This window comes from Dreissena polymorpha, chromosome 1, assembly GCF_020536995.1.
Source record: "Dreissena polymorpha isolate Duluth1 chromosome 1, UMN_Dpol_1.0, whole genome shotgun sequence".
Classification (NCBI taxonomy): Eukaryota; Metazoa; Mollusca; class Bivalvia; order Myida; family Dreissenidae; genus Dreissena; species Dreissena polymorpha.
This window is the reverse complement of record NC_068355.1, coordinates 44,929,985-44,952,790: the sequence shown is the minus strand read 5'-3', so window position 1 is coordinate 44,952,790 and position 22,806 is coordinate 44,929,985. Positions and strand designations below refer to the sequence as shown.

General features: G+C 36.8%; 2 protein-coding genes and 1 long non-coding RNA gene across 4 annotated transcripts in view; 1 reads left to right on the top strand and 2 right to left on the bottom strand.

Moving 5' to 3' along the window:
• The window catches only part of LOC127865088 (streptococcal hemagglutinin-like), a 98,988-nt gene that overhangs the window by 29,647 nt on the left and 46,535 nt on the right, over positions 1-22,806 (bottom strand). For both annotated transcript variants that reach the window (XM_052404982.1, XM_052404983.1), the window contains exons 2-4: positions 8,421-10,183; positions 7,761-7,927; positions 5,898-5,982 (exon numbers count right to left, since the gene is read on the bottom strand). In XM_052404982.1, the coding sequence (XP_052260942.1) occupies positions 5,898-5,982; positions 7,761-7,927; positions 8,421-10,121 (1,953 nt within the window). In that variant the 5' untranslated portion in view covers positions 10,122-10,183. The remainder of the gene's footprint in view (positions 1-5,897; positions 5,983-7,760; positions 7,928-8,420; positions 10,184-22,806) is intronic.
• The window catches only part of LOC127865098 (uncharacterized), a 74,877-nt gene that overhangs the window by 22,937 nt on the left and 29,134 nt on the right, over positions 1-22,806 (bottom strand). The window lies entirely within an intron of this gene.
• Positions 1,833-20,487, top strand: LOC127865135 (uncharacterized). Its single transcript, XR_008042508.1, has 3 exons — positions 1,833-2,157; positions 3,218-3,355; positions 20,385-20,487. It is a non-coding gene; the product is annotated as an uncharacterized LOC127865135 (long non-coding RNA).

The window sequence follows — 22,806 nt, the reverse complement described above, 5'->3', positions numbered from 1 at the left end:
AATACTAGAAATATTTTCAAATTCAATCGATCCTTACATATCAGGGGTTTTAAACCTTATATAACAGACGCCAAATATTGGCGTCTTCCCCCACCAAACTAGACTGTTTTTTCCCCTTTCCTGACCAAAATATTCCCCCTAAAAAAAAAATTTTTTTTTTAATAGAAAGACGTGTCTCATGATTATAATATCTCAATTCTATTTCAACTTAATCTTGTCAAACATACTAAATTATGAAAAAAAAGAAATGAATATAGTGCAAACATGTACAAATGTAATAATGAGAGAGTAAGTAAACAAATCCCCCAAAGTGGAAAATCACGCGTAAAATTCCCCCCCCCCCCCCATAAGGGCTAAAGGCCCAATCCCCCACAACCCCCCAAAAAACTGCATATTAAATCAATTCAAACAATTACAACTTGTGATTTCAATGTGCATCGTAAAAATCAACAAAACTTAAATATTGTCATGACAATCCAACAGCCTATTTACATTGTAATAAGGGACAGGAAGGAATACTGGAAATGATATTTGAATATTCATTTGTCATTATTCGAATTTATAATCGTATATTCGATTTTTAACCCTTATATTAAAATGTATGAACCTATGACCGTCCGGAGCAAATTACTATTCCTGATTGCCACAAATGTCATTATAAATCATATTTTATGCGCAGCTTTGAAAAGTTGGATAGAGTAATATATATTTGTTTAAAGCCTGGAATAAGGTGGCAAATCCAATTATTATGCATAAAAACTGGTCTATTTTCTAACGAATTTCAGTTACTGTTGCATAAATATTGCAGACATATTAATTTTAAAGAAACTTATTGCAACTGTCAATTCACGTCGCTGTCCATATATTTTCAGACATTGAATGTAAAACAAGGGCTGTTTGTAAAACATGCATGCCCCCCATATGGGCTCTAAGTTGTAGTGACAGCCATTTAGTAAATAAGTTTTTTGTCACTGTGACCTTGACCTTTGACCTAGTGACCTGAAAATCAATAGGGGTCATCTGCGAGTCATGATCAATGTACCTATGAAGTTTCATGATCCTAGCCATAAGCTTTCCTGAGTTATCATCAGGAAACCATTTTACTATTTCAAGTCACTGTGACCTTGACCTTGTGACCTGAAAATCAATAGGGGTCATCTGCCAGTCATGATCAATGTACCTATCAAGTTTCATGATCCTAGGCATAAGCGTTCTTGAGTTATCATCCGGAAACCATTTTACTATTTCGGGTCACCGTGACCTTGACCTTTGACCTAGTGACCTGAAAATCTATAGGGGTCATCTGCTAGTCATGATCAATCTACCTATCAAGTTTCATGATCCTAGGCATAAGGGTTCTTGAATTATCATCCGGAAACCATTTAACTATTTCGGGTCACCGTGACCTTGACCTTTGACCTAGTGACCTGAAAATCAATAGGGGTCATCTGCGAGTCATGATCAATGTACCTATGAAGTTTCATGATCCTAGCCATAAGCTTTCCTGAGTTATCATCCGGAAACCATTTTACTATTTCGGGTCACAGTGACCTTGACCTTTGACCTAGTGACCTCAAAATCAATCGGGGTCATCTGTGAGTCATGATCAATGTACCTATGAAGTTTCATGATCCTAGGCCTAAGCGTTCTTGAGTTATCGTCTGACAACCACCTGGTGGACGGACCGACAGACAGACCAACCGACCGACAGACCGACATGAGCAAAGCAATATACCCCCTCTTCTTCGAAGGGGGGCATAAAAAAACTGTTATGTCTAGAAAAATGCTTCTTCATAGGCATCGTCAAATTTAGCGGTTGTATAAATCGTTTATATACCTGTAAAGTAGAGCAAGTTGGTAATTAATAAATATGGTTTCATGAATTTGGTGCAATTAAATATCTGTTTTGAAAAAGTATGAACATGTACAACTAGAAAAGCTGTCAGACGAAGCATGCATTCTACAAATACAAGTGCCACAAAGTTTGGTCACCTGATTCAAATAGCATTAAAATGTGGTATCTTTCAATATTCACTTTAGACGTCATCATCAAGCTCAAACAGCATTTTTGACAGTCCTGTGCGTCTAGGAAAAAGGAGAGCCTCCCAAAGAAAACCATCCCCAAGCACAGTGCCACAGAGAGCCCAATTCGACCAGGTATATATAGGTAGCTGCTTAAAAAAACTTGGCGGTGGTCCCTTTTTGTCAATTTTATGGACAATAACAGGGATTTCAATTGAAGCAGAAACCTGCGTTTTGATGCAAGTAAACTACAGTTTTTTTCCGTTTTCAATCCTGCACAAAAATAGCTTTACATCATTTTACTTCCAAAATGACAAGAAATGACCAGGTATATATAGGTAGCTGCTTAAAAAAACTTGGCGGTGGTCCCTTTTTGTCAATTTTATGGACAATAACAGGGATTTCAATTGAAGCAGAAACCTGCGTTTTGATGCAAGTAAACTACAGTTTTTTTCCGTTTTCAATCCTGCACAAAAATAGCTTTACATCATTTTACTTCCAAAATGACAAGAAATGACCAGGTATATATAGGTAGCTGCTTAAAAAAACTTGGCGGTGGTCCCTTTTTGTCAATTTTATGGACAATAACAGGGATTTCAATGGAAGCAGAAACCTGCGTTTTGATGCAAGTAAACTACAGTTTTTTCCGTTTTCAATCCTGCACAAAAATAGCTTTACATCATTTTACTTCCAAAATGACAAGAAATGATCTTTGTTGCTACAAATAATGCTTTTTTGAAATTGTTTTAACCATGAATATGACAAATAAGCTATAACAAAATATTAAACATTCAGAAAACAACACATTTAAAATTACTTGAGTGTTTTGACCCTAAGAATTTTCATTTGGACCCCTTATAGTTGGCAATGGCAGGTCATTTCGACTTCTGGTTTTCACAATATACTGAAATTCGTGAACAAAATATTTTGTACACATGCCTTTTGACTTTTTCAAACTTTATTCAAAAGCAGTGAATTATTATTGCTACATGCATCATTTGTAAAAAAATAATTACTATACAACTAAGTTTGTTTTTTTTGTAGGTGAAAACTTAAATTCAAAGAAAATTTAAGGTACTTTTAAATACATAGGACATACATAGTCGTATGTCAATTGGTACGAAAAAGAAAACACCACAAAATCAAGAAATATGTTCATCCAATTATTTTTATAAAATATAACAAAATGTTTCAGCTCGTGGCAGAGGAAGGGGCAGAGGAAAGGGCAAAGGTCCGGCTTCCCGAAAAGGCAAAAAAATCTGTTCGGGAAGCTGATCCAAATAGGGATGAAGTTGCCCTTTCTGTCATTCAAACAAGGAAAGACAGATTTCGAGTAAGTATTAACTAGCACATAATATGTGTAGTTGATCTCCAAGTTTTGTGATAAGCATAACCTAAAAAACTGTGAATTATAGTGTCTATGAACTTTTTATACTGAAAAATATCATTATGAAGTGCAATGCAAAGGAAACATACCATACCTCTTATAGATTTTTAGCTTTTTTTGCCTTTTGCCAGTTTGTATACTTTTAGTTTGCCTGAAGCATAACTTGAACAAGGGCTGTTTGTAAAACATGCATGCCCCCCATATGGGCTGTCCGTTGTACTGGCAGCCATTGTGTGAATACGAATTTTGTCACTGTGACCTTAACCTTTGACCTAGTGACCTGAAAATCAATAGGGGTCATCTGCAAGTCACGATCAATGTACCTATGAAGTGTCATGATCCTAGGCAAAAGCGTTCTTGAGTTATCATCCGAAAATCATTTTACTATTTCCAGTCACCGTGACCTTGACTTTTGACCTTGTGATCTCAAAATCAATAGGGGTCATCTGCGAGTCATGATCAATCTACCTATGAAGTTTCATGATCCTAGGCATATGCGTTCTTGAGTTATCATCCGAAAATCATTTTACTATTTCGGGTCACCGTGACCTTGACCTTTGACCTAGTGACCTGAAAATCATTAGGGGTCATCTGCGAGTCATGATCAATCTACCTATAAAGTTTAATGATCCTAGGCATATGCGTTCTTGAATTATCATCCAAAAATCATTTTACTATTTCAGGTCACTGTGACCTTGACCTTTGACCTAGTGACCTCAAAATCAACAGGGGTCATCTGCGAGTCATGATCAATCTACCCATGAAGTTTCATGATCCTAGGCGTATGCGTTCTTGAGTTATCATCCGGAAACCATTTTACTATTTCGGGTCACCGTGACCTTGACCTTTGACCTAGTGACCTCAAAATCTATCAAGGTCATCTGCAAGTCATGATCAATCTACCCATGAAGTTTCATGATCCTAGGCGTATGCGTTCTTGAGTTATCATACGGAAGCCATTTTACTATTTCGGGTCACCGTGACCTTGACCTTTGACCTAGTGACCTCAAAATCTATAGGGGTCATCTGCAAGTCATGATCAATGTACCTATGAAGTTTCATGATCCTAGGCCCAAGCGTTCTTGAGTTATCGTCTGACAACCACCTGGTGGACGGACGGACCGACCGACCGACATGAGCAAAGCAATATACCCCCTCTTCTTCGAAGGGGGGCATAATAAATATATAATGCACCTGTTTCCTTTCCTCAATACTTTTCGCTTCTCGTTTTGATGACCTTTCTTTCTGTTCCCTGTCTCCACCACCTTGCAGATATTTTAAAATAGAACCCTTTTCCATGCTGAATTTTAATATTTCAGACGAACTATTACTGAAATACACGCTTGATTGACAAATTGTTACAATATGGTAACTTTTGGCTAAGGCATCTGATCACGAATCATTCTGTTTATTAATATATAAAAAAATCTGTTTATTTTTTAGTTAAATATAAGAAGTTTTATAATTAACCAGTTATGTAGTATTTTTTTAATTGATATTGACATCAAAATGAAATTTTATTCTTCACAGAATGACCGATATATTGAACTGTTTTTTTCACTCTTAATTGAATAGCTAAGAGCACTGACACCTAAGAAAAGAGCGCAGCCGATTTCGAGAATTATTTTTACTGTGCCCGTGACGTCATTTTTCATTGTCAAAACGAAAGTGCAGTTTCTTTGTGTACTAAACCTATTTTTTGTTCGTTCAAAAAATTGTTAGCAATTTCTATCGATGTGGCAGGTGTTCTGAAACTGAATTTATATTTCTAAACTTGAAAAACAGCACTAGCCTGGTCGGTCGAGTATTTAACAAACTTTACTCGCCCGACCGTCAACTTCAAGGCCTGCGCACAAAGTGACCCCTTGTTTTAGACCCGGCAAGGCCCATGTTCCAACTTGTCCTAGATATGAGATACAATTTCTGACCAAGTTTAGATACAATTTCTGACCAAGTTTGGAGAAGATCGGATGAAAACTACTTGAATTAGAGACAGACAGACTGACAGACAAGTTCACTTCTATATACCCCCCAAAACTTTGTTTGTGGGGGGGTATAATGACAAATTATAAGCCCTTGGTTTAAAGCCTTAATAACAAGAGTTTGACCAACACATTCGTTAAAGCTATTACATTTGATCAAATATCATATATCTGTATTCTGTCCTACCCCTTTTGAGAAGCACCCTGAACCTTTCCTGGGCCCGTATTCACCAACCAATTCTTAGACTTAACATTAAAGAATATACTTAGAACCAAGAAAGATAGGTCCAGCGTTTGAATCTATGCAGGCTTCCACTGGTGATTATTTCATTTGAAAAATGTTCTACGCGCAGAAAGCTGTAGATATAGGTGGTAAATACCAAGTTTGAGTGAAAATTAAAGCAATTAATAAATATTCCAATTTAAAGAATTTCCTTTATTCTTAGACTTAATTCTAGGATTTGTTTGGTGAATACGGGCCCAGATCCTAGATCTTCCTTTAGTACCTTTGAATAATTGGTTCCGGCACGGTCCTTAGTCACCAGGGTACCATCTGCATACAGCTCAATGGTAACATCTGAGTCAGGAACACTGAAGAAAAAAAAATATACAAATGTTTTATTCATAAAGGAAACATGAAGGCAATGTGCCTTAAGCAGCGATTTTTTACCTTCTTTGTATAGTACCAGAAAAAGCACTTTCCCAATCTGGGGAAAATTACATATTTCCCAAATGAAGGTTTTTTTTTTTTTAAATGAACTTTAATTAATTTACTTATGCAGCTCTTTCGCTGGAACCTTAGTTAATATAATATTAACAACTTGACATCAGTTATTCTCAATTTTAAGTTATTTGTTAGCAAAAAATCAAATACAATTATTTCCCAATTTGAAGATTTCACAAGGGTTTTTCACAATTTCAAGGTTTTCACAACTCAATTTTTCCAAATTTTGAGGTTTTCACTACTCAATTTTTCCCAATTGGACCGGTACGGGTAATTTTCCCAATAGGACAAAAACAAATCGCTGATAAGACACGAGACCCAAAGGAACTTAACTATTCTCAGAAAGTGGATTTGAGGATAATAAAAGTACATGATAATTAAAAATGTTGTTTTTTCACATTTTTATTTCCTTATTCAGCTGAGGTATCTTTACCGGTAGAACAAATGTTCTGACAGAGTTTCAGGAAGATTTGACTTAAAACGCTACTTCTAGAGCCTGAACAAGCTTATTCTTTAAATCAACCAAATGACCTAGGTTTTAAAGGTACCGTCTAACCATGACAACGAAGAAAAGAAAAGTTTTAAATATCTTATTTTTTTTACAATTATTAGTTTATATTGATTAAAATATCTCAACTGGTATATTACATTACTTGAAAAAAGTTCATATTTTCATTATATTCGGTAATAAAATTTTGCAATGTGAAATCGAAAGAAGAAGTCAAACTTTTGGCGAAAATAGGTGACATAACCATATACACACAATAAATAACCAAAGTAGATTGATCATTTTATATATAATAAATACAATTCACTACGTATGCACAATTTGCATTCCTGGGTTTAGTATGTGATGATGATGATCAATCTACTGGCGTTAACTGGTAGTTACCTGGAACCAGTACCCAGTAAAATTTATTACTGAATGTACTGAAAATATAAAAACTTTACAACTTTTTTCAAGTAATGTAATACACCAGTCCTGATATTTTAATCAATGTAAACTAATAATTGTAACAAATTACTGTACTTTATAACTTTTCTTTTCTTCATCGTCGTGGTTGATGGTACCTTTAACCTCACTTGACCCAGTTTCAAACTCTGTAGAGCTATCACAAGGACAAATATTCAGACCAAACATTGGATAAAAAAGAAGACTTTTAGTATGTATACATTTGCCATTCAAAGAAAACTACCCCGACCTCTGGCAGATGTATTTTTCAACAAACCAGAGCCATTTTGAAATTCGGCAGGGACTTCATAAGAACAAATGCTCTGATCAAGTTTGAGGAAGATTGGACAAAAATTGCTACTTCAACAGTGTAAATGTTGGCAAAACACAACACACAAAGAACCATGGAAAAAAGGTCATCACAAAAGCTCACCATAACCACATTGTGCTCTGGTCAGGTTTGAAATATTTGGCTGTCAACAATGAAAGTCTTTAAGACCAAGAGTCATGACAAGCAACTCAACTGATAGCAAAAGTATTTTTTTTCCTTAAAGATACATATAACCCCGTTACTTGGAATTTTGCTGCACTTTGTTATAATGTAACTGAAGGGCTTACTTTGATGTTCATTAACACTGAAGGCAATCTTGTAGCTCAATATATTCTTAATCAGTAAATACTGAATGCACATACTCGATACTCTTCATCTTGGGTTTCTCCACTGTGGAACTTGCAGTGACAGGCTTGATGGCACTGGCTGTCTCACTAGCTGTAACCTTGTCATTGACATCAGTCTTACTAGGGCTGGCCTGCTCAGATCCCGTGCTGTCAGGAAGTGCTGGGGGCTCCACGTCTGCACCCTGAAACAGGCGGGATTTTATTATTTACAGATCTCCATTAACCCTTTGAATGCTGGGAAATTTGTCATCTGCTAAAATGTTGTCTGCTGAATTTCTAAAATTAGCATTTTCTTAGATTTTTTTCAAAAAATACTATCAGAATAGCAAACAGTTTGGATCCTGATGAGACGCCACGTTCTGTGGTGTCTCATCTAGATCCAAACTGTTTGCAAGACCTTCAAAATTTGGTTCCAGCACTTTAAGAGTTAACAAACTCTCACTTTCTCTCGCAAGCTTAGCTGTTTACATACTATATGAACATGCCATTGACAACTATCCCACTTTAAAGCAAATGAAAGATTATACGAAAAATGTACAATTTAATTCTTTCATTAGATATTATATACATGTATCTAAATAGATTTCAAAACATTTACTATTCTACTATAGAAATAAAACGTAGGACAATAAGATAACCATTTTAAGAAACCAATACAACAAACAATTCACTCACATTGGCATGTGCTCCAGACACTGTCTGTTCTGTATGCTTAAATGTGGTGGATATGGCAGTAGGGCTGGGAACATCTTGGTGGGTATCCATTGCCAGTGAGGAATCCAAATCATCCATATCCATTGTGGAAGTATCGGCCATTCTTGCAGTATCCTTCCCCATATGATTCAACAATGGTGTCTCCAGGTGGGAAGTTACAGTTTGCTGAACAGTGGTTCTCGCCATGTTTGTAATGTCCAGGGATCCAGTCAGCTGATCTAGCGACCCCGAATTTAAAGCCTGAGTAACCATGGACAACATGTCCAGGTCTGACACTGATGTGGTGACTGGTCCACTATTTCTTACAGCCGAAGTGGAAAATGGAACACTAGCCATACTTGTAGTGGCTTTAGAGACAACAGCTGGCTTCAATATGGGTGAGGCAGCAGGTATGGACTTTGCACCAGGCAGGTTAAAGTCCACAGCATGGATGACATTTGAGAGCATATCAGACGCATGTTTGACTTCTCTGTCACGCTGCTGAGTAACAGAGATCTGGTTTAACTTGTTCTGCTTAGCTGGAACTTTCACAAGTCTGTTAATTGCTGGAGTTCCAATTTGCTGACTTGGGGGAACAGCTATTTTCTTAATCACGGCAGGCTGCAATGTTGTCGATGACACCTTTGCTGAATATTTTGTCTGGGTATTGACACTTTTGTTTGACGTAATAACTGGGCTTGAAAGGATAGTCTGTACACTCGACGGTTGAACTGATTGTTGGTATGTTGTTGGTTTGTATGCAGTTTGAATTGTGACTTCCTTCGGTTTTACAGTGACAGTATTTTGAATTGGCTTGCTATGAATTTGGTAGGTAATTGGTTGTGTTTTAATTTTCTGAGTCAAATGGGTAGGATTAATGTAGCTTGTGAAGCCCCCCCCACTTTGAATCGGACTTTGTTTTGGATAGGATGTCGACTGCTGGCCGGGTCTCTGCACCTGGACTGTCCTTGTTGCTCCAGTTGGATTTTGAACAACAGTATTGGTAAATGCCATGGGCGGTTGCTTGATGCCTGTAGACAGAAGTGATTTGCCGCCTGTCGATGTAAAAGTACTGGCAGTCTGAATTTGTACTGCAGGAACTTTGACTGCTGTGAATTCAAAGTTATCCTGTGCTCCTGTGTGAACTGTTGTATCTGGCAAAACAGTCTGAGTGTCAGGCAGAACTGTCTGGTCTTCAAACACACCTGAAATGTTGGATGAATCTGGGATTGTTGTTTGAGAAGTTACAACAGTCGACTCAGAGACCACAGTGGGAATTCGAGTGACCAGAGATGCATCAGCTGACATAATGGTCTGCGTTTCAAATGCCTGATTTGACTGGATAAAGCCCTGCTGCCCCTCACCATAGTCCAGCAGAGAACCTTCAATTTTCACTATCTCTCCAGTTTCTGTAATGTAGTATGTGTCAGTATCCGACACAGCGAACTGCGTTTGATCTGTAATTTGCTGCTGTGTAACATCCATCCCCGTCAGCAAGGAATCCGTGGATGTAGTCAAGACGCTCTCCTGACCAGCCTCGTACACCTGAGTTGTGTAGTTCTCTCCGTCCTGAATGAACTGGTACTGCACATTGTCGTCTCCAGACAGAAGGCCCATTTGCTGAGCAGTTTGTGTGGAGAAATCAGAGGACTCTGCCCCCTCCTCCATAAAGATAACTGTCATTGGTCCATTTTCAGTCTCTATGACCTGTACTTGACCAATCACACCAGTGGAGGACCCAACAGCTGAAACAAATACAATTAACATTCATTCTTTAAATACAATTTCTTGTTGATAAATGTTTACTTAAGACAAGTATTTTCCAATTTTTAAGATTCCAAGTTTTATGCCTAGTAAAAATTAAAGTGGCATAAATTATTTTTATTATGGATATTGTGTATACAATAAAGCCACATTTTTATTGCCTTTATACATGTATATTAATTAATGTTAAATCTTGGCACTTAATATCTCCTTAAGCTATATTGTAGAGATTGAAAAAGTCTAACAAATAATTAGAAGTCAGCATTGATGCACAAGTTGGCACTCATGCAATAGTTATATATATATTTTTTTTTTAATTACATCAATTTCAATTTTTTGTGTGTACTTCAATGCATGCTGTTAATTATTTCTATGCATGTTAACGACGATGAGCTTCACATGCTTAAGTAAAAAATATACTATTCTTTTCTTTTCAATTTAGGCGTCACTGTCGGACAAACACAGCAGAACTAAAACAGGGAAAATTTTACCCCAAATGATGACATGAGACCATAACGTTCAGATCCTGATCTGTGCCTATTGTGATAAATGTTCTCACTGCGTCCATTTGGGATTTTGTCACAAAACAACTGTCATTAGAAGGGGTGACAGCTTTTTATGCCCCTTTTATGAATAGAATTTTATTTAGCTATTTTCTGTGAGTAAATACACTTTATCTAGACCTCTGAATACAGTTATCACAGTTCATTTGTTTCTATGAAGACCAGTTTGGTTAAAACCATTCCGTTCAATACAGTTTATTCAAGAAATTCATCTAAAACAACACATAATTAAAACAAATAAACATATATTCACAAAAACATATATCGGTTATTATAAACACATCCCAGGGCCTTGCTATGACGTCATTAAAATCGGTGCACGATCTTATAGGGTAATTCTGTGTGAGGCAGAGCAAAGTCTCAGTTTTCTTAGCCATTTTGAGTCAAATTGAGTTTTTTAAATCGATTTAAATGGCAAATTTGAGCATTTTTTATCAATAAAATGGACCAAATTGGAATGTTTTTATCGACAAATATTGACACAATATAGATACATCAGGCCTTTTCCTGGCCTTTTTGGGAGACAAATGCAATTCATGTTAAAAGTTCACTGATTTGGGAAAATCTAATCTAATTTAATATAACACTTTATAATAATTAAAAATCATATAAATTATAGTTATATACTTTGTTAGGTATTTATGAAATAAATTTGAGATATATTTATCATGATTATGAAACAGTTCTTTCTAAAACAAAAATATTTTATTTTTTTTACATCTGGAGAGGATTTTTTTTACAAAATAGGGGGAAAATATATACTCTTTTTTGAGCGGAATGGGGCCGAATATCGGCCCCGAAATTGCCATAAAAAAACACTGGGCTATAACCATTTAAATGAACATTAATGTGTGGGCTCATGGCCATAATCCCTTGTTAATGAAGCAACTCTTTTAAATGAAGTAAGCCCGGCTTTTCCTTCCAGCACTTTTTGGTTACATCATAAATAGCTTGTTGTCCAACATTTTGTGAATTTTAAGCTGGTGTGTTTACCACAAAATTTTAGTTCAGTGCTGAGTTTGTGGAAAGTCCTACAATTTAATAAATTGAAAAAAAATATTGTTAAGGCATTTTGCAAAAACAGACAATTTATATTGGTTAAAAGTCAATGATGTAACGCTGGACACAATGTTTGACAAGAGGGCCAAGATGGCCCTAGTTCGCTCACCTGAGAGGAGTCCGTTCATTCAATCTTTACCAAACGTCAAACTTGACCTAGATATTGTCCAGACAAACATCCTGGTCAAGTTTCATCATTATTGAACCAAAACTCTGGCACATGGAGTGTTTTTGTTTTTGTAAGATTTGACCTTGTGATCTATATTTTTAGTTGACCCCCCCCCCCTTACCAAACATCAAACTTTGCTTACAAAAATATATATTATGACCAAGATTCATAAAATCTGAAACCAAATTGTGACCTCTAGAGTGTTTACAAGGATTTTGTATAATATAATGAACATTTGGACAGTCTAAGGGCAATAATTATGGCATTAATTATGTGATATATATAAAACCAATCTTTGTACCAAGTTACATGATGATTGGGCAAAAAATGTGATTTCTAGAGTGTTCACAAGCTTTTTTTTACTACATAAATATAAGAAAACTGCCCCCCCCCCCCCCCCCGGGGCATGTTTTTCAACTGACCCGAACCATTTTCGAACTCAACTCTCATAACAAGGCAACAAAAGTTCTGACCAAAGTTCATGAAATTGGGCCAAAAATGTGACTTCTAGAGTATTAACAGGTTTTCACTATATACATATAGAGAAAAATGCCCCACCCACTGGTGGCCATGTTTTTTCACCGATCTGAACCATTTTCGCACTCGTCCGAGATATCAATAAAACCAATGTTTTGACCAACCTTCATGATGATTGGGCAAAAATTGTGACTTCTAGAGTGTTTACATGGTTTCTCTACAGTCAAATAAGGAAACCCCCCCCCCCCCCCCCACTGGCAGTCATGTTTTTCAACTGACCAGAACCATTTTCGAACTCAACTCTCATATCAAAGAAACAAATGTTCTGACCAAATTTCATGAAAATTAGGCCAAAAATGTGACTTCAAGAGTGTTCACATGTTTTCACTATAAACATATAGAGAAAAATGCCGCGCCCACGGGCGGCCATGTTTTTTCACAGATCTGGACCATTTTCAAACTTGTCGGAGATATCAATAAAACCAATGTTTTGACCAACTTTCATGATGATTGGGCAAAAATTGTGACTTCTAGAGTGTTTACAAGGTTTCTCTATAGCCAAATAAGGAAAACTGCCCCGCTCACTGGGGGCCATGTTTTCAACGGACCGGAACCACTTTTGAACTCGACCAACATATCATCATGGCAAACATTTTGACAAAGTTACATGAAGATTGGGCATAAAATGTGACTTCTACAGTGTTAACAAGGTTTTTCTTTTTTTTTACCTAGTGACCTAATTTTTGACCTGGCACAACCCAGTTTCGAACTCGGCCGAGATTTTATTGAGGCTAAGCTTTTGACCAAGTTTCATGAAGATGGGACAAGAAATGTGGCCTCTAGAGTGTTTACGAGCACAGACGGACATACGCTGACAAAGACCGGTCAGAAAAGCTCACCTGAACAATCAGGTGAGCTAAAAAAAGCAAAATGAAAAACAGTATTTTGTAAAATGAACCAACTTCAGCTTCTTTCTAAACATCTGCATTAACGCAGTACGTTTTTTATGTTTTTTATGTAGTGGCAAGAGTTGTCCTACTCTAGTCTCCATGATGTTACTGGACACGAAAACATACTTGTTTCATTCATAATTATTTTATTTGAGCAAAATCAGTACATTTACACTACGCGACCCGTGATTTTTGCCTAATTCGCGGAGTCAAGGCGGGCATTTTGCTTTTTGGGTGTAAAATCACTGCGATTTCACGTGACTCGTCACTCGGACGTCGCGCAAGAGCAAGATAATCTTCGCGCTAAATCCCCTCAATGTTGTGGTGATTAGCTGCCATTCGCCGCAATTCGCCTCGATCGCAGTGGATATCGGTGACATCGATGATTCGCCACTTCATGCATATAAACCGAATCGTATCTATAACTGTATACATAACGCTTTTCTAATGTTCACAACTTTCAAATAATCCAACATAATTGCAACATCACTTACGAAAAATAATCTTAAACATTAATGTCGGTAATATGTTTGAGAATTTCATTAACACAACAATATGACTACGCCATTTTTCAGAAGTGTAAAGAGTACAGTGCATAATGTGGAACACAGCTTTCCTTGGACGAGCGTATTTAAATTTAGATCAAATGTAATACGATCTTACAAAAAAACGTTTTATTGTGTCATACGCCTTCATGTAAAAACGTTTTCCTCCTGGAAATTGTGCTATTAATGCATATTATCAAAACATTTTTTCGACACGTAAAGTGTTGTAACAAATTAATATACAATTCAAAACAATTATACAGTAGACTCTGCCAATACCGGACTCTCTGAATACCGGAACTCTCCCGATTCCGGACGGTCGGGCCAGTCCTGTATTTTCTCCTTCTATTTCTTTGTTAAAAAATGTTGAATAAACCGAACTCTCTGAAAACTGGAAACCGGACGGGTATCTCCGTAAATTTGGTCATTTTCAACGTAAAATACATTGAGTATACCGGACGGTCTAAATTCTCAAGATGCCCGAGGCGTGAAAATAACAATACCTAGTCAGCACAGCGAGTGCGGTGTCACACATTTTGCTCGCGCAATTGTCGATAATCGGATTAAACATACCATAAAGGTGTCAAGTCGTTACCGCGCTATGGGAGTCCGATTAAGTAATGTAAAACAAACTGTGAATGTCTATAATAGACGTGCGGTAACACCAAAAAGTGATTGACTCGATCGTTTTATTAATTATTTATTATCGCCTATGATAAACAATTTAATTGAAACATTAATGCATGCTGTTGCGACGATCACTTTCTTGTGATCTTCTCGGTACTTTACATAAGAGGATAAGATAAAGCTCTTCACGGAATCAACTGCTCAACCAAAACCATCTCTGAAGGCACTCGGCGAGCGCTTCAAGATCGGGAAGTCAACGGTCGGCGACATCTTGAAGAACAAGATTGTCTACCAGAAGATTTTGAGATTATGAATATCTAAAAAAATAATTATGACTCTGTTTTTTGCTTGTGTGTATGTTTTTTGAAATGTGGTACATGTATGTATTGAATAGTAAATCGTGTATCTACAACAATCTTATTTGTGTCGTCACTCGCCTATATGACAAATGCCACGTACGTACATGTATAAAGCACCACGCTTACTTTGGGATTTATCAAAACAAGTCGGTATGGATTTTTTTTGCTTTTAATCGATTAAAAACACATTTTTTTAAGAATGCAATTAACATCATCAGTACCTGCGTACAGTTATCACATGGTACATGTAAATGTATATAGTTTGTTTTATTTTAATGTGATTCTGTACACAATGCATACCATGTATATTTCGGCAATATGAAAACTCTTGGTAAACCGGAACTCTCTGAAAACCGGACGATCAGGCCGGTCCCGAGACCGTCCGGTTTACAGAGAGTCTACTGTACCATAAGTATAAATGTTCCGTTAAATTCCCAAATGAGAATAATAATTTATAATCCGAAGCACACTTCCGATGTGTTAATGTTAACACGACGTTTACAAATGCTTCCAATATAGCCATCATGTATATTTCCCGACAAAAGAGCGCGAAAATTATGCGGCAATGTACAAGGTCAAGGTATTGAGTGTGCAAGTATTGATTTTTTATATACAAACTGCGTAGCACAGAGAACATTGAATTCTGTAGATTTTGGTTAAAAGATTCTTTGGTATTTTTAAAACAGTTATATCGCCAACAATTTGATATTTCTTTTAAAGTCATATCAAACACGCCGTATCCGTATTGTAACTGATAGAAGTAAAACATAATACCTTGACTTGTATAGTTTTTTTGTTGTGAGAGACCATCTGAGCAAACGCCGAAAAATATATACAAACTGTGATTTTTTGTCAATGCCCTTTGATCCATTCTCGCACTTTATTGGCAGCGCCATCATGTTGTTTCTGTGATTGTTACATCTTTTCACAGTTTGAACACGTACAAAGAGTGCCAATTAGACACTAGAACAAACACTATCACCTGCTGGACAGTACACAATAAATAATCAAATGTTGAGGTTTTTTTTGTTTTGGGTGTGAAAACCCAGAGAAATGCATGTACATTATACATCATCATATTTAATGAACTCTGCGAAGGCTTAATGCTACAGTCCGCCCTCGTTATCTTGACATCGGATATCTCGATATTCTCAAGTCGAAGTAAGCTCAATGTCCCAACGTTTTTCCTTCTTTATCTATATAAATAAACATCGCATATCTTGATTTTCGTTATGTCGAATAATTTGATATGTCGATATAAAATTTTGTCCCGAGTCCCGATTTTACATGTATTTACTGTGGTTTATCTCGAAGTGCGAATAACTGTTCCAGTGTCGGCAAAAGGTGAGAAATTTTGTCTTTGATGCTTCACCGTCCCGCTTCGCCCGGCTGCTCCCGATACTGTGCGGTGGGAAATTGATCCGTTAATTGCATCAATGATCACACGTGTGTTATTTCGTTAGCCATTAACACTTGAGTAAGGCCTGTCACTTTAACTGTCACTCTGGGGATATTGAGTAATAAAGATAATTAAGACAAGACTCAAAATTGCTTTTCATTTTTATTTGATCATTGACTAATAATCGATTTAACTTTGCATTTCAAACTACAAACTGTATATGTACAGTTCAGTATTCCGGAACGTGATTTACGCACGTTCAGATGGAAAACCCTCGTCTTGATTGGACGTCAATTGCATCATAACTTTAAATAGCAACATTACCGGATGTTTACTCGACAGTTTAGAAAAATTATAACCGCATGTGTTCATGCAATTCTGTAATGCTTAAAACGTCATTTTAAGCATTTAAATAGCAAAATTAATCGTGCCTCGTAAAAACGCGTATATATCAGGTAGAGAGTATTATGCCACACAGTGACGGCTTCAGTTAGACCACTTAGCAGGTATTAAGATGTAAAAAACAAGGTTAATGTTCGTCTGATTTTTTCTTTGAAAACGCCTTATCGGATATCTCGAACTCTCGTTATCTCGATATTTTTTATTCTTCCCGCCGACTTCGAGATAATGAGAGTGGACTGTACGTTGATATACTCGTTTTTTTTCCAGCAAAACAAACACAATGTTTAATGGCTTTAATATATAGGCAATGATGTAATAACAACATATTATATAACACGATGTCATAATAACATGTACTTAACAAGAGCACCGCCTTGCGGGTGCAGACCGCTCATATATTTTCTTTTTAAAGGTGAAGGGACTCTCATTTTCAATCACAAAGGAGGGAGGGGTGGAGTGAAGAGGGGTGCATTATGTGGGGGTGTGGACATTTATTACATTATCTTCCAAAAATGCAAAAAAAAGGAAAAAAAATTGGGGAAGAGGTGGGGTGGGGGGGGGTTATAGTGTGAGGGTGTGGTGGTCATTTGTGAGATGATCTTAAAAAAAAAAAAAAAAAAAAAGGGGGGGGGGATTCGGGTTGGGGAAGGGGGGGCACGGGCGATGGTTTGGGTGGAGTCTATTGGTGGTATGTCAGGTAAGAGTAGTTTTGTCAAAGTATCAATCAAATCTAATCGTAAATAAAGAAGTTATGGCAATTTTAGCATAATTTCATAATTTGACCTTGAGAGTCAAGGTCATTCAAAGGTCAAGGTAAAATTCAACTTGCCAGGTACAGTAACCTCATGATAGCATGAAAGTATTTTAAGTTTGAAAGCAATAGCCTTGATACTTAAGAAGTAAAGTGGATCGAAACACAAAATTTAACCACATATTCAAAGTTACTAAGTCAAAAAAGGGCCATAATTCCGTAAAAATGACATCCAGAGTTATGCAACTTGTCCTTTTACTGTACCCTTATGATAGTTTGCGAGTGTTCCAAGTATGAAAGCAATATCTATGATACTTTAGGGGTAAAGTGGACCAAAACACAAAACTTAACCAAACTTTTAATTTTCTAAGTATAAAGGGCCCATAATTCCGTCCAAATGCCAGTCAGAGTTACATAACTTTGCCTGCACAGTCCCCTTACAATAGTTAATAAGTGTTGCAAGTATGAAAGCAATAACTTTGATACTGTAGGAATAAAGTGGACCTAAACACAAAACATAACCAAATTTTCAATTTTCTAAGTATAAAAAGGGCACATAATTCTGTCAAAATGCCAGTCAGAGTTACATTACTTTGCCTGCACAGTCCCCTTATGATAGTTAGTAAGTGTTGCAAGTATGAAAGCAATAGCTTTGATACTTAAGGAATAAAATGGACCGAACCACAAAACTTAACCAAATTTTTTAATTTTCTAAGTATAAAAAGGGCACATAATTCTGTCAAAATGCACGCCAGAGTTATCTCACTTTTCCTGCCCAGTCCCCTCATGATAGTAAGTAAGTGTACCAAGTTTGAATGCAATAGCATTGATACTTTCTGAAAAAAGTGGACCTAAACGCAAAACTTAACCAAAATTTTCAATTTTCTAAGTATAAAAAGGGCACATAATTCAGTCAAAATGCACGCCAGAGTTATCTAACTTTGCCTGCCCAGTCCCCTCATGACAGTAAGTAAGTTTACCAAGTTTGAATGCAATAGCATTGATACTTTCTGAGAAAAGTGGACATAAACGCAAAACTTAACCGGACGCCGACGCCAAGGTGATGACAATAGCTCATAATTTTTTTTCAAAAAATAGATGAGCTAAAAAAAGAACAGTTATGTATTTCCGATTTCCAGCTTATCAAGCATTGTGAATGTATGTACAACGCTCGGAAAGTAACGCGAGTAACACGAGTTATCCGCATTGGAGCCTGAAACAGAAAATAAATAAGTATAGCATAATTTAGTCCAAATAATTAGACGTAATCTACCGATTACATTTACACTTTAAATGAAAGTGTTACTTAAACAATTTTCCGTGCCTTATGGCGCGAATATTTTGCTGAACACTGTTAACAAAAGGGCTACACGTTATAATTCTTAATGAAATGCAAAAATAAGTATTAACATAATTAATAACGTCAATAAACACACACCGTAAGATCAAAGTTTAAAAGAAAAACTTATATCATATTTCTCGTAAATAACCAAATTATTAGTTTCGTCTAAATCAAATACCATGTATAGAGAAACAAGGTATTTATAACCCAAAAATGACGAAACACTATGCAACTTTCAATTACCACAGTGCTACGCTACATGTATATGGCAACAATATGGAACTTGAACAGTGGTAGTGTATTCGGGCATGGAATATAACTGATTGTAAGTTTTAATAAACATTCTGCTAATGCAATTAGTTAAACAAGGGCTGTTTGTAAAACATGCATGCCCCCCATATGGGCTGTCCGTTGTAGTGGCAGCCATTGTGTGAATAGGTTTTTTTGTCACTGTGACCTTGACCTTTGACCTAGTGACCTTAAAATCAATAGGGGTTCATCTGTGAGTCACGATAAATGTACCTATGAAGTGTCATGATCCTAGGCAAAAGTGTTCTTGAGTTATCATCCAAAAATCATTTTACTATTTCGGGTAACCGTGACCTTGACCTTGACCTTTGACCTTGTGACCTCAAAATCAATAGGGGTCATCTGCGAGTCATGATCAATCTACCTGTGAAGTTTCATGATCCTAGGCATATGCGTTCTTGAGTTATCATCCGAAAACCATTTTACTATTTCGGGTCACCGTGACCTTGACCTTTGACCTAGTGACCTCAAAATCAATATGGGTCATCTGCGAGTCATGATCAATCTACCCATGAAGTTTCATGATCCTAGGCGTATGCATTCTTGAGTTATCATAGGGAAACCATTTTACTATTTCGGGTCACCGTGACCTTGACCTTTGACCTAGTGACCTCATAATCAATAGGGGTCATCTGCGAGTCATGATCAATCTACCCATGAAGTTTCATGATCCTAGGCGTATGCCTTCTTGAGTTATCATTCAAAAACCATTTTGGGTCACCGTGACCTTGACCTTTGACCTAGTGACCTCAAAATCAATAGGGGTCATCTGCGATTCATGATCAATGTACCTATGAAGTTTCATGATCCTAGGCCCAAGCGTTCTTGAGTTATCTTCTGACAACCACCTGGTGGACGGACCGACAGACCGACCGACATGAGCAAAGCAATATACCCCCTCTTCTTCGATGGGGGGCATAAAAATTACTGATATTAACTTTTCACATCATAAGATATACGAATTTATTTAAGAGAAGTTTAGTGCAAGAAAAACATAATATAACAACATTGTATTCTTTGAGTAAGTGCCATTTTAAAGTTTTAATACTGGCACTTGGATTTTGTCTGGAGGGTATCAGGAAAGTGTGATCTATTTCTGCTACCAATGGCAGTCAGCAAGGCATCCGTGTTCAATGGACGCATTTCTAGTTTTAAAAATGATATTCCAATTTTATTTACTATTTATAACATTATTGTTTATTTTCTTACAGTTTCTTTTCTTTTCTTTAGGAAGACATGAAGACCATGCCAAGAGAACAGCTTGAGGAAATAATATTGGGGGTCCTTGATGAGAACCCTGGTCTTATATTGGACTTTCATAAGCCAGTAGCCATCCACCTGAGGGTGCTGAAAATGCAGGGAAATGCCAACCCAGGCAGAGCGAATATGCTGCGAAAGGGAGCCAAGACACTGCTTTTCTCTACTGCCTGTAAGTGATAAATGTTATCTAAAGGTTGTAATGATTAAAGAACATGACCTCTATGTCAACTTGCCAGGTACAGATCGCTCATGATAGTATGAAAGTATTTGAAGTTTGAAAGCAATCGCCTTGATACTTTAGAATTAGCCAAATATTCAAAGTTACTAAGTTGAAAAAGGGCAATAATTCTGTCCAAATGCCAACCAGAGTTATGAAACTTGTCATGCACAGTCCGCTTATGATAGTTAGCGAGTGTTGCAAGTCTGAAAGCAATAGCTATGATACTTTATGAGTAAAGTGGACCAAAACACAAAACTTAACAAAAATTTCAATTTTCTTTGTATAAATAGGGCACATAATTCTGTCAAAATGCCAGCCAGTATTAAATGCAATAGCTTTGATTCTATATGAGAAAAGTGGACCTAAACACAAAACTTAACAGGACGCCAACGCTCAGGTGATGACAATAGCTCATATATTTTTTTCTCATAAAATAATGAGCTAACAAGGGACAAAATTGTCACAAAACCAGGTTTTCATTGTGAAAAAAAATCTGATAAAGGGAGAAAACTCAAACTGAACTTTTGAAATGAACAAACAAAATTAACCCCCTTTGTAAGTTTTTTTTTTTAAATCTATTTTTAGTCGTGGCGACCTTGACATTGGAGATATTGACGTGATTCTTTCGTGCGACACACCGTCCCATGATGGTGAACAAATGTGCCAAATGATTTTAAAATCTCACAATGAATGACATAGTTATGGCCAGGGCAAGCTAATTTATGGCCATTTTTGACCTTTGAACTCAAAGTGTGACCTTGACCTTGGAGATATCGACGTAATTACCCGCGACACACCATCCAATGATGGTGAACAAATGTGCCAAATGATTTTAAAATCTAACAATGAACGACATAGTTATGGTCCGGACAAGCGTGTTCCGCCCGCCCGCCAGCCAGCCAGCCAGCCCGCCCTCATTCGCCAATCTAATAAGCAGTTTTTTCCTTGTTAAAAATGGCTACAAATGACCAATAACAATTGCATGAGTGTATGTTGACAAATCATGACACAATAATGATTTTGAAATTAATTGTCAAGTTGTTAATTTAGGACTTCACAGTTCTTGTGCTGGACCCTGCAGTACTGAAACTCGCGAGACTGCAGCAAAGGGACATTCTTCTGCTGGATGATGCAGATGAAGAGGACCCGCACAAGGCCAATAGACATGCTGCCTACAGACAATATATACTGTGGGTACATGGAAGGCTTGGAGTAGGAAACAGAAGAGTTATTCCATCATGCTGTGTTTGGGCCATCAGAGACAAGTACCCTAACCCCTTCCAAATTTATGTGGGTTTTGTTCCTGCCTGTCTTGTTTGAAAAGGTGTGGCATTAGCCCTACATCTTTGAAAGGCATCAGGTTGAATTATGGTCATGCAGGGCTTGTTTTCCTTCTGTAACAAGGGCCTTATAAAGGCCCCTTCCCTAAGGAAATTTCGATATAAAATCATGCAATTTTCTCCACATAATAGGCTTACTTTGGGAAATGTGTTCCCCTTTTTCATTTTTGTTGAAAAAAAATTCCCAAAATTGAAGGCCATGCCGTTTCCCCAAATCAAGAAAAAAAGCCCTGTCATGTATTGCAAAACAACAAATCATCAACTTTTTATTTATGAAACATTATCATTTTGAATAAAACAATATAATAAAGTATTAATAATAGTGATTTTTGGTAAATTATAAAATTAATACAAATTTTCTGTCTTGTACATTTGTCTCCAAATGTTATAATGTCAACCCTTTACATCCTGGGAAATTTGTCGTCTGCTAAAATGTCGTCTGCTGAATTTCTAAAATTAGCATTTCCATCGATTTTTTTCAAAGAATACTATCAGAATAGCAAACAGTTTGGATCCTGATGAGACGACACGTTCTGTGTCATCTAATCTAGATCCAAACTGTTTGCAAAGGCCTTCAGAATTCGGTTCCCGCACTGAAAGAGTTAAAGCATTTTTATTTTATATTTATTTTAGTTGACTTACTGTCCCTGGTAAGATTGTCAACTTGCAAACTATCTAAGAAATTGGTCCATTAAGCTTTCACGTCGGTCAGTCTCTTTTGTTGTAAACCAAATTTCTTATTGCAACTTAATTATTGAATTTGGTGTAGTTGTTTTATACCGCTGAAACAAGACACTGATATTGGCATTGATACCTCATAAGTCAAGGTCAC